This window comes from Clinocottus analis, unplaced genomic scaffold, assembly GCF_023055335.1.
Source record: "Clinocottus analis isolate CAN_PGR_092001 unplaced genomic scaffold, fCliAna1.0.p SCAF_9, whole genome shotgun sequence".
NCBI lineage: Eukaryota > Metazoa > Chordata > Actinopteri > Perciformes > Cottidae > Clinocottus > Clinocottus analis.
This window is the reverse complement of record NW_027176251.1, coordinates 15,112,554-15,125,906: the sequence shown is the minus strand read 5'-3', so window position 1 is coordinate 15,125,906 and position 13,353 is coordinate 15,112,554. Positions and strand designations below refer to the sequence as shown.

The 13,353-nt window shown below is 45.8% G+C and overlaps 1 protein-coding gene across 1 annotated transcript in view; it reads right to left on the bottom strand.

The window, feature by feature from the left end:
* The window catches only part of znf407 (zinc finger protein 407), a 134,890-nt gene that overhangs the window by 44,203 nt on the left and 77,334 nt on the right, over nucleotides 1-13,353 (bottom strand). The window contains exons 7-9 of the mRNA XM_068570769.1: nucleotides 9,450-9,616; nucleotides 2,569-2,652; nucleotides 196-316 (exon numbers count right to left, since the gene is read on the bottom strand). Coding sequence (XP_068426870.1) covers nucleotides 196-316; nucleotides 2,569-2,652; nucleotides 9,450-9,616 — 372 coding nt within the window. The remainder of the gene's footprint in view (nucleotides 1-195; nucleotides 317-2,568; nucleotides 2,653-9,449; nucleotides 9,617-13,353) is intronic.

Here is a 13,353-nt window from a genome sequence, read left to right as displayed (position 1 = left end):
ACACACACACACACACACACACAGACGCACGCACACACACTCACATTAACGCCACCCCTCACCCCTCCAAACTACCTTACAATGCCACCTGCTATCTCACTTCCCCCCTCCCACAACCTATCAACCCCCTGATCATCAGTGCCATGGCGGCGGCAATCAGCGCCACCAACCATGGGCGGGTCAATGAGCCGGTACCTGTAGTCGCACCAGGGGCAGCGGTACGGTTTCTCCCCCGTGTGAACACGCTTGTGCCGGGATAGGTGGGACTGCGTGGTGGAGGCGAAGTTGCAGATCTTGCATTTGAAGGGTCTTTCTCCTGCAGGCAGACAGAGAAGAAAAAGTTGGGAGCAGCATGTTTTGCTGACACAGAAGCTATAGGTCTGAATCTATTGTTAAACAACTAACAGCTACATTTGATGAAATGCGTGTTCGCTCTCAACACTGCGCGTGCCACACATGTGTAGACAAGTTCAAATATGTACAAGTTTAAGCCCCGTCAGTCAGGTACTCCACTTGTGTGGAAACAGTGAAAGCAGTTGAACTGAAGAGTTGAATCAGTCGAACAGTATGTGGAGAAAAAAAAATATAAAATTGCATTTGAGGCTGAATTGCCGGATATGGCAAAGTTGAAGTCGGTCAGTTGGTTTGTACGCAGTGACAGCAGTCGATGTGCCAGCTGAGGTTTGAAAGTGGTAGTTCAGAGTAAGTCAAAATGAGTTGTAATGTTCATTCTTGAATGATAAATTGAGGGGGGCAGCAGCATGTTTAAAAGCATATGAAAACAGTTTTAAGTAGGATCTTAAGGACGAATTACACTCTTGCAACTACAACTGCGGCCGGCCACGCTGTCGGATTGACGGACTCCTTTTGGTTTATAGTTCCCGTGCGTTTCTCATACGCCAGAACAGCAGGCGGCGCAACGACCGTTTAGTGTCGACCTGCACAACGACGTTCACCGATATCTCCCTCCAGGAATTCACCGCCATCTGCGTGTCCTTATACTCCGTCAGACGGGTTTTATAAATGCTCATATTTGCAGGATCTCTTCAGCCAAACGTTCTTCAAAAGATCCATTGTTCGTGTTTCTGCTGTGGCTTTTAAAAACAGCGGCATTATGCTATGAAACCGGAAATGCGAGACTCAGAAAGGACGTGGTTAGCGGACCAATCGCAGCCTTGCAGCCTTGCGTTGCTTTGACGGATAGTCAGAAATTTGGGGTGACGCATGCAAGCACGCAAAATGGCCGATTTGACCACGCAAGGGCGGCCATGCGTGTCTTGCGTGTCCTTGCGTCTCTGCGTAAAACCCGAGTACAAATCAGCCTTTAGATGATGGATTATTACTATATTTGACACACAGCCAATAATCTCACAGAAATTGAAACTTGATTCTAAACTATGAAGAGCATGCTCATGAGGTTAAGTTATCCATTTAATTTAAAATCCTGAAGTTAAGACTCATGTCTGTGGGTGGAAGTTGGAAAATTGTCCATAAGCTGGCAGTTTTGTGCTCTGTGGGAGAGTCGTTTTAAATTCTTTTGTATTTCAAATGGCAAACCGGAGGAGCGCTGGTTGTATTTCACTCAACAGCTTCTGGGACGTCAGTGTTTAAAAGCTGCAATAAAACCTCGCTCTGCTGCGAGGAGCTGCTAACCTACACAACACTGAACACGAGCGTTAACGCCGCATTCGACTGACTCTTGCAGTGCCCGGTGTTTTGTTCAAATGCAGCTTGGGTGACAATCCCATTAACATCATTAATTAATTAATATCATGGCATAACATTAGCCATTGACTGCTGGTACATTTTGGGCATGGACGGGGGACTATTTGAAGGTCCTAAACAATGGTTGAATGTTGTCTTTAAAAAGATATTGGCATTAGCAGCGACGCTTCTTAATCCGTCAGGCGGAAGGACGCGGGCTGATCCCTTCCTGTGCAGCTGCATGACAACAGATGTAAAACATTCAGCTAAATCAGTGGAATTGACACGTGTCAACGCTGGAGAGGGGGACAGAAATTGGCGGTTTTTTTTTTTTTTTTTTTTAGAGGGAGGATGGCAGAGAAACTGAGGAGCAAACAAAATGAATGATGAAAACCTAAATGAATATTTATAACCGGATTCTTGATCCTTGGGCGCCTGCCAGACAACGGTTAAGAACAGTATTTGTTTCACTATCCCAATTTCCAAAAAAGCACTCGTTATTGACAGCCTATCTGAAAAATGCAATTTCCCTAAGCGACAGAATGACATGGTGAAATGATAACTGAAATTAAAAATCTCAGATTCAGTCAGCCACACTGGTACACATGCCTATCACTGACAGCAGCGTGTCACACTGATGTGCCTGTGTGTGTGTGTGTGTGTGTGTGTGTGTGTGTGAGAAAGACAGCAAACAGTTGCTGAAACTATGTGAAAGAAAAATTGTCTGTGGTTGTTCAGATCTTGGAGTGTCAATCACCGTCCACAATTATGAAAGTCTGCACAGGTAAGTGTGTTTGCTGAAATGACTTTTCATGAGACACGGTGTGTGTGTGTGTGTGTGTGTGTGTGTGTGTTGTTGCTTACCTGTGTGTTGGCGTCTGTGTTTGGTGAGGGCGTGTCTCGTGCCTCCGGCAAAACCACACAGGTCACACAGATACGACTTCTCTCCTATAGAGACGGATCGAGGGAGGGGAAAAAAAAAAAAAAAAAAAAGGATGGGTGAAGCATTCGGGTCTCCTGGTCGGCGAGGAACAAACAGACAAATTGTCAACAAAATAAGGACTTTAAAACAAGACAGAATAAAAGGAAAGACAGTGGGAACTTGAGAGAAAAGATTCACTTTACTCTATATTTATTAAATATTCATTCCCGGACTCATTCAGATCTAGAGCTCATTCAAGAGACCAATAATTCTTACGACTGAATCTTATGTGTCCGCCCAAAAAAAAACCCAGTTAGTTCCAACATCTCACTCAATGTTGTTTTTCTTCTATAATCTCCAGTGTTATGCAAAGTTTTCTCCCAGTAATCTCTCAAAACTGGTGGCTTGTTCCCATCCTGTCGGATCACCTCACCACTCGCGCAGCTTTCCCCAAACCGACTGGGGATTGAGAGATGTTGCCGCGCTCCAAGATCTCAAATATCACTTTTGGTGAGAATTACGGAGCGAGATGAGAGAAATGGCATTTCTAAGTGCAGAAACCGTAAAGAGACATCAAACTAATATTTAGGGATGTTAATTTCAAATCAAACTAAAAGACAAAATGTTGTTATATATGTATTAAGTTTGTTATGTGTTAACCTATGTATTGATGTGCATTTTAGATCAAGATTATTATGACATCAATTAAAAAATGGCTGCTGCCGATGGTTTCATTTCACATGTGACGCTACCCAACTGATGACATTTGTCTTATTTCAGTTGTTTTACCTTCCGTCTGCCGCAACTAAATATGGCTCAGTATAATTAATCTGTCACTAATGAGTTTTAATTTCAAAGTCGCATCAACATGAATCCAAAACAAATACAATTAAATAGTGAAATTACAAGCTCGAAAATCGTGGGGGCGGCAATAAGTGAAAGGTTGTTGAAGCAGATTCATGGCGTCCTTGACTCCTTCCGAGTGGGGAAGCCCGGGGATGAGAAGGAGCGAGGGACGCCTCCTTCACTCGGGTTAACCACTGCCGGGGTGCCAGCGAGCAAGGCGGCGGGGGCTCCAGTAAAAGGAACGCGCACGAGGAGGAAGGAAGGCAGACACTCGGAGACGGAAAAGACAGACGGAGCAGACGAGCAGCGGGTCTAGTTGGCTAACAGATGAGCCAAGCAGAAGTCACAGATCACTAGTGTAGATCCATCAGAGCTCGCACAGCTAACGAATTCCTCCAATCAGATGGATCCGTGTAAATATGTCAAATGGGGGACGGGAAATTGCCAGTGTGGTTTATTGACTGTGATAAAATCTGAAAAGCACCGCTGAACATAATTACATACTTGTCAGAGCCATAAAAATTAGCTTTATTATCAATGGGATGGTTTTGTACAACTTCATTTGGGGGCGATGCCTTCCAGATGGGGAGCGTGGAGAGCCTTTTTTTTTTTTTTTTTTTTTTACACTCCTCCTCTCTTCCTCGCATCTGGCTCTGTCATTAACGGCATGATGGTTTCTCTCTCTCTCTCTCGCTCTCTTTCTTTCTTTCCCTCTCTCCCCCTCCGCCACGGCACTGCAGGCTGTCACGCGTTCCTGCACACGCGCGGCAACATTGTGCGATCGGGCCTCGCCGCTCGGGGAGATGCGCACGATGCACGCGTGAGCACGCACAACGGTGCGGGCGAGGTGCACACATTCCCATCGTACGCGCGCTCGCGCCAAAACGCAATGTGGAGTCCCGGTGGCGGCGCCGGGGCATACGTTGAAAACGCACACTGCTGGGCCTGCGCGCACGCGCTGCACGGGCGCACGTTCACGTGCAACCGAGATTCCCCATCACTGAAATATTCATCTAAATGCTGACGTTGAACTCCAGCTCTTCGCCACACACACTGATAACACATTTGGGTGACTCCTCCAGCTGGGCCTCGGCAGGCTGGGTCTTCTGCGCAGATAGCAGCGTCTGCCGGGTCCGCGGAGACAAAGCGGGCCTCAGGTTTCCTCCGTTTCACCCATTCAAAGCCACTCGACTGTGAGAGGAGTTTTAATGCGGTGCCACTTAGAGGGGAGAAGAAAAGGACAAAATTGCCTTTAAACATTTTTACAGGTTCATTTTTCCGTTCCGGCGCAACGGGCCTTTAAAAAGGAACGGCGTTTTTTGTGTGTCTACATGTCCATTGTGTTACTTCCTGTTGGCCTGGAATCCCCTTTTTACATTTCCTGCGCTAAATATCTGATGTGTGATGGTCCAGGGAGAAAAAAAAGAAAATGGGATAAATTAACTTCACCAGCAGGGAAGGGAGGTTGAAGATAATCCCGGTGATTGCGAAGAGATCTCTGACAGGCAGAGACACCGCGGCCATGACACAAATGATGGAGACAAAATGTAAACTAAACACAAATACAGAAATATGTCATGTGAAGAATCCGAAGTATCCCTTTGCCCAAACTTCAGCCTTATTGGAGCGACATCTCACAGAGAGACAACAGGTTTCAGGGCCTTTAATGACAAAAAAACAACTAAAAATTGTCTTTTTTCCGGTGTCTCTACACTGTGGAATAGTTACTAAGGATCTGGTCAGACCTTTTTTCCTTCCTATCAGGGAAACAGCACCGGTCCCGCCTCCACTCCGCCCCCTCCCTCCCTCCCATCTCTCATTACGCCCAACGCTACAAGACCCCACCACAGAAAAATCCATAGCCATCGATCCCTGCTACCAGCCGCGGTCGCCACAATTATTCTCGAGGAGGAAACGTTGGCGATAAATTACATGTGTGCTTTTCATCTGCTGCTCTGTGGCGGCGAGGCCTCAGAGGACCCGGGTGGGGACAGCGAGGTGGGGCAGCAGGAGAGTGACATGCGGCTGTCGACACCCTCCATCCCCCTCCACCTCCACCACCGCAAAACAACATTGCATCTACTCCATGCAATCCTGATCCACCTTGACGTCTACCTCTAACACATGATAATTACCTTCAACTGTGTACTTACGCAACAATAACCCTGAAACCACATCCATCATCTATAACATTAAGTCTCTACTTAACTCAATTCTTACTCTAAACTCAAAACATCAAACCTTCACAACAAACTAATCCAGCTGTAGGTCGCAGCTATCTGTTTCGAAGCGCACGCCACCCACCGACCTAAAGTCTATAGCATCAGATCCAAAAAGAAGCCTTGAAAAACCCATTTCCTGCTAATGTGTCTGGAATGAGAGCCCTTAAACTTTTGGGCTTTTGGAATATTGGCTCATCGCTTCTTCTCTTTTGATCCCATGATACACCTCCACTCCCCCAACCCTTACTGGATTTAAATGGGCCTCGTTGCGAGACAATAAAAGAACTTTGAAGTCAAAATATACAACCTCTCTTTGCATGTGTGTGAAAAAAAAAATATATATATATATATATATATGTATATACAAAAAAAAAAAAATATATATATATATATATATGTATATATGTGTGTGTGTGTATGTGTGTTTTAAATAACCCCAGAGGTGTCTGCATGCAGCTATAATTGCCTCCCTCATTAGTTATGTTTTAGCAGGAGCGGATGGGAGGGCAATTAATTTTACCGCTTAATTTTTGACACGGAATCCGCTGCTGTATTGATGTGCTCGCCATTTTGGGTCTCATTTTTCAGGGAAATTAATTGACAAAGTGCGAAGATTTATCAGCATATCGCCAGATTAAGCGACAAACTGAAGCAATGAGGAAATCAATTGTGGCCCTGTCGCTATGTTCCACCCTCCCCTACCCCCCCTCCTCCCCTCACCTCCCCCCCCTCCATTTCCCTCCCTCCCTACTCCCCACTCCTCACAACGCCCAGGAGCCTGGGAAAAGCGGGGCGGGTCAGACGCAGCGCACTTATTTATTTATTTGAGTCGCTCATTCATCAGCCGTTACAAATGACCCTGGCGGCTGACGACCACTGAATCCTCCCCCCCTCCCCCCCCCCTCCACCCTCCTCCCTCAGACAAGACTTGTGTGTGTGAGGGAGGGAGTGATTAACATAAAAAACACACAAATCAGAGAGGAACAATGAATCCCGTTCGAGGCAGGAGAAGGAGAGCGGTGGTGTTAACTCTGCGTGTCACAGCCGGCAACTCCATCCACTGGACGGGCGCATTTGAAATTTTCCACGAGTTACATCTTCGTCTCGGTTGTTTGTTTGTCTGCGATGTAATTATGGGTGCAAATGCCACATTTAGTATCGTGGCGTTCGCCTTTATGGAGTGTTTATTAGTGAACTGACCATTTGCTAGGGCATCGCCCTCGTAGATAATGTTGCCGAAACAATGGGGTTTTACAAATCACTTAAAAAAGTATATATATTTTTGACCCCGGACACTTTCAGCAGGCAAATGGCGTGTCCAGCTGACTTTTTAATGTTTCAAGCTGACTTGTTTTGGAACATGCGCCCGGTAAAATGATCTTAATGCACTTGATGGCAACACGCTCGATATCAGGCTAAAAATCTGTTGCATTTCCGGTGCATTCTTCGTCATTTACGTTCGGGTTTATCCGGACGTAGAGCTCAGACTGGGCCCTTTCTGTCTCACGGTATTCCACCATGAGATCCTGACATTGACTGCTGTTCCGCTGGATTAGAAATGTTCTTTTCGGGGGAATATAAAACGATTATACACACTGGAGAAAGACTTGCCACTGTGGTGAAGCTCTTGATAGACGGACATTTGTTTGTTTTTTTCTTCACCAAGTGAATTTTACAGTTCCGGCATGAGCTGGATGTGTGTATCATTACACTCAGCTACTGTACAAACTCCCCACACACACACACCCACACTGTAACCCGCATCCCCTCCATTACTGACTGCTCTGTTCCCAGGGAAGATTAGCTCAACTTTAAAGTCTCCTACTTATTTTATTAGTATTGCATCTTAGTGCCGTGAAGGAGACCATTTATAACCTTTAAACAGATCACACGCATGCAGATCATATTTCAGTGTGTCAGGTTGGCTGCTGGAATGTGATTGCAAAGATTGTATAGCTGCAGCTAACCGTCCAACCCAGCAGCAATTACTACTGGCAAAGCAGTGTCGGGGGTCACAGCAGAGCAAATTGTATTCGCTTTTTTGGGTGTTGCTAATCAAGTCAGGCCTTGTCGCTCAGCAAAATGAGGTTGTTTCAGGTTCAATCTCCTATTTTCCTATGTTCATACTGGGCCACCCTTGATCCTTCAAGCTCTCTCATTTCATCACTTTCCTGTTTCCATCTACAATCACTTCACTCACTCTCTTCAAGTCTGTGTTTCCTCCTGCCAGACTCGCACAAAGACAGACACACACACACGTACACACGCACGTACACACAGCACCACCACCCTACGCCTCTCCAGGTGACAGCTAGGTGACAGTGTGACGCCAGCCGCCTGATGGGGAATGATGAGGGCTGGAAACAAATGAAAATAAAACGCCTAATTATGTCAGAGGCGCCTTGACGTTACATCACTGTTAAAACACATTTAAAATAACATCCAGCAAGTCTTACGCTCCCTCCCTCACACACACACACACACACACACTCACGCACACAGCAGGCACCCGTGACGGATGGAGGGCTCTCCTGCAAGCGCTCAGTCAGGCTGTCAGGCCACTGGCTGCTGCTGCTTCTGTCATTGACTTAAAAGGGCATCAAGGAGCCGTGTGTGGGACATTACTGAGGCCGAGGGGAGACTGCTGGGCTGCAGCATAAAGACACCTTCAGAGAGCCTGACTCGGGCTCCTATCGAGGGGCGATTATTCAAGACAGTATCCTCCCACCGCACCATCTGTCTATCCAAAGCTTTTAGGAAGTTAAAAAAAAAAAGCACGACTCGGTTCAGTCCCACAGTGGTCTGTACGCGCAGAAATGAAAAAAAAAAGAAGGGTTGGAATCTCAAAGAAGAAGCCTGTAGAAGAAATTACACAATGCCAATGCCGGCAGATCTTAATGCAGACGCAACGGTCTTGTTTTATTGAGTTGCCCTCTAATCCAGATCTTTAGCCTTAAATGTTTCCCTTTTCGCTTTGCGGAGGAACAAACACTGGACCGCCGCGCTGTGGGAAAACACACTCTTGAGGATCAGATGGATTTGATGAACACACACTCGCTGACCAGCTGGGCTTGGGAAAGACACGCTCGGCGACCAGATGGACTTTTGGGGAAATACACATGACAACCAGTTGGATTTTGGGGAACACACACACTACCTTATATTCCCTCATCATGCATGAAGGATTGCAAAAAAAACACTAAAAAAGCCATGAAAGCCAAACATCTTTTTCTCTCTTTGGCAAACAAGCGTCTCTATTCACGTATAATTGGCATGCATAACGCGGTATACGTGTGACGGCCCTATCAGGATCAGGAGGTGAGGGTTTAACCGTCCAACAAGTGTGTCTGCAAGATGGCCAAGAACTAGTTCTCGACTTTCCCTGGATGTTGAAAATCGGTGCAGATGGACAAGTCATCGCTATTATCGGGCCAAAAACGTGTGTATGTTTTTTTTTCCAAACAAAGCTGTGAAGATTCATAATTAATGTGAGATTTTCACAGTTAACACATCAAACTTAATTTTGTCTATAGAAGAATGAAAAAGTACATTTTGTCTGATCCAAGTACAGTGTTTCTTGATAAGTAACCCTTTGTCCCAAACTCATAAGAACACCATTTGCCTGTAAAAAAAAAAAAAAAAGAAAAAAGAAGAAGATAAAAGCAAACCGCATGAATTTTTTGCAGTCAACGTGTTTATGGAGGAGCACAGTCGTAACGGCTCATGGCGGAGGGCACTGGTTCTCGTCGTCTCACCTGTGTGTGTCCTGTAGTGGTCCTTCATGGCGGACAGGTTGAGGAAGGCGTAGTGGCAGGACGGCCAGGCGCACTTATAGGGTTTCTCCCCACTGTGCAGTTTCATGTGGTTGTTCAGGGCCCATTTTTCACTGAAGGAGCGGTCGCACAACTCGCATTCAAACTTCCTGCAGAGGAAGAAGCGAGGCAGAAGGGAGTGAGAAGGAGGAGGAGGGGGAAAAAACAAAGAGTTATTTACTGATCCCAGAGCTGACGTAAAATGCTAGACAATCTAGCCTGTGAGAGAGGAAATGGGGGTTTGCTGGGTACTCGCGCTCACAGCCGCCGAAGCACGGGGCCGTACGACTGTGCGCTGTACATCTACGCCTACACACACACACACACACACACACACACACACACACACACACACACACACACACACACACACACACAATGCAGTTGGCTGCTGGTGTGTCATGTCTGTATAAGCAGGCATTGATTTTTCTGTCCTGGCCTGCCACCTCCACCATTTATTCTCTGCTTTGCACCAGGGCCCAGAGGACTAGAGAAATTCTGTTACATTCCACACACACACACACACACACACACACACACACACACACACACACACACACACACACACACACACACACACACACACACACACACACGGCCAGTGGGGAGAATAAAGTTCACCTGTCCAGCGTCCCTGACCACTTAGCCAGGGCTAAATGAACAGTTAGCAACATGTTACCTCCCCCATCTCTTAAGCCTCCCGTATCAGAGCTTCTCTCCGTCGGAAACTTCTTCTTTTTTTTTTTTACAAAACACATCCTTCCAACCTTTGCTCATAAAATCTTCTGTGATTTGCATAGTCAGTGTCAATCCAATAAAATCAAATGCGCGATTCGTCCCGCGCGGCAGAGTGTCCTTCTGTTGTATGGCGGAAACAAAAGTACAAAGATGTGACTAATGTATATGTACGGTGTTCTTTCTGGAGCCTGGACATCCGTCTGCTCTTCATGCCGACGCCTACCATCCAGCAAAAGCTGTGTTTTAGTGTTAGTTTGAGATATATATATATATATATATATATATATATATATATATATATATATATATATATATATATATATATATATATATATATATATATATAGTTTGCTTTGTAATGTGTAGGATGTTTGCACCTATATTCATCTGCTGTGTTATTAGGCTGCAAGAAACAGGTAGAAGTGAAAAAAATAAAAACAATAGAAAAAGCCTGTGCTTGAATTAATCTTTACCCCTGCGCTATAATTTAGACACAGATGACTAATGTGCGAGTCATAAACAAATGAAGTCGGGTTTTGGGGAGCATTCGTCTTGCGGCGAGGGCCGTGTTATTTTAGGGAGGGCGGCTGTCTTTAAGTCCTGATTGTGTCGCTTAATCCCCGTGGTATCTGTTTCATAGCGAGCAGCATGACACTCACCTGAACAAATAATGACTCCAAGCAGCATGTAGCATGTGTCTGAATCAATAATTCAAACTCATACATCTTCCTTACTGGAAGAAGTGAGGGGAGGGGGGGGTAAAGGAGAATGAGAGGGAGGGAGGAAAAAGAGAGAAAGGAGGGAATTAGAGATGGGGAGGCGGAGAGAGGGAGAGATGGAGGGGAAAGTGTGTTCTGGCTTCCATATCAATCTATATGTTCCATAAAGATGAATCTAAATGTGATATGGATGTCATCCTGTGCTGGTTCAGAGGACATTTTAAGCTCACTTACCGAGAAGGATGGAGCCTTAAAATGGCGCCTTTATCACCTGGCTCTAAGCTCAGATGCATATTCAAACAGACCTGTTTTTCCTCCGGTTCTCATCAACCGACTTGGCAGAAGCTTTATTTGACTAACAGATGTATGTCTGCATCTGTATATCCTCCCCCCCCCCCCCTACGGTATTTATATAGAACAGCCCGTCGCCCATGCCACCGTGGGAGAGGTAAATAAGATGAGTGAAGAGATGCTATCTTTTATTGTAAGCATTATGCACAACACTCCTGCTTTATGAGCTAAACGGGCCGTTGTTTATCACAGGGCGTAATCGCAAAGTCGGGCAGGCAGGCAGGCCTTGACGTGGGCACACTGCATGCTGGGATGGAGGGAAGAAACGAGAAAGAGAGAGAGAGAGAGAGAGAGAGAGAGGGAAATAAGGCAGGAGGAGAGGAGATGGAGGAGTCAGGGCTGGCAGAGTTGACTATCAGTGGGGGTTTTGTAAGGATGAGAGGAGGGTTTGCGTCTGTTTTCATGGGATCAGATGGAGCGCTTTGATCTTGTCCCCGCATGTCAGATCCCGTCACGATCCACCGTCTCGGCCATACATATGCATACTGCCTCTAAACAGCCAGGCACCATGCAAAACACAGCGAAAGGTAGGAGGTGGGGAGAGAAAGGAGGAGGGAGGATGAGTGAATTTGTGTGTGAAAGAGGGAGAATGGGCAAGACAGACAGAAGGGAAGAGAGGCCTGCCAATTTAAAATATGTTAAGACATTTTGTAATGCTTTCGAGAACTGAATTACAAAAAAAAACAACAAAGAGCACAATTAATTCGGAGATGCTGCCAAATCAACGATATTTCAGGATTCGACGCAGCTTGAGAAAGTTCTGAAACTCTCTTGAGTTTTTAGGGGATTTACGGAGGGAAAGGAAACGTCTCTGGCTTTGGTCTCATAATGAAGCAAAGGGACAGAGAAACGGACTGTTCTGCTTCCAAACCTGCACATTATCAGTCTTATCTAAACATTTAACGTCGGTCCTTTTGCACATTTTGCATATAATTGGCTCGCCGTGAAATGACCGCTGAACGTCACAACAACTTCATTACATTCACGTGTGCCTACTCCAGAGATAAATAAAATACACGGACATAAAACTTAACTAGAGGGGGGGGGGGGACGCTGTGCTTTAAATTCACGTTCCGATTATAAGTCTCTCTGAATGCTCGTAGCTTTTCGGGGACTACAATTCAACACTTTGTGATAAATGACCACATGCTACAGAGACCAAACCAGATTCAATAGATAACGGTTATAAATCTTAGGGCAGAAATATACATAAAAAAAAGGGGAGAACTCTTATACTTTGCATGGACTGCTCCTTGGGTCTTTTTCATGTCACTGTCAAGCCCTGCTCAGCTAGCTGAGACCACATCTGGAATAAACTGTGACTCCACTCATTACACCTCTGCTTTTCTTTCTCCCGCATCTCTCCATCTCCTCCCTCTCTTCTGCCTCCTGCCTTTCCACTCCCTTCTGATCACGAGGCGACGTAATTGACACCACGAGCAGATTTATTCAAAAAGACCCAGGTGGGCCTCTTGCCTGTACGTTGGTAAAAAAAAAAAAAAAAAAAAAAGCCGCATGCCACCGTGTCTATATGGTGTCACTCATTACCATATCTATACCGCGGTGTGATCCTGCCGTCGGTTCAGGCATACGGGGCTACTGTCAGAACATCACAGGGCACACTGGCCGTAATTGTGATAGAAATCCCTCAGGAGCAGTTACTGTACCTCGCACTGGGGTCGAGGGAGAAGAGAGAGAGAGAGAGAGAGAGAGGAAAAAAGACATGACTCATTACCACAAACTCACTACCGCCCCCAAGTGGTGAGGTGGTGCTTGCTGAGGGGGGAGCTGGCAGAACGTGTGGTAAAGTGGAAAGTGTAGTTGCGTGTTCTGAGTGAAAACAACACAACAGTGTGTTCATTTGCTTTTCTTTGTATGATAAAGAGCAAAATGGAGGACGGCTTGGTGGCATTTGTGTGTGTTGCTGCTCAGAGCTGGGCTGACACGGGCTGCAGGCTTGGTTTTATGTTGCGGAGCGTCACATTAATCAATTGTCATGTTGTTGTTGTTGTTTTAATTGATTGGATTAATTGTTCATT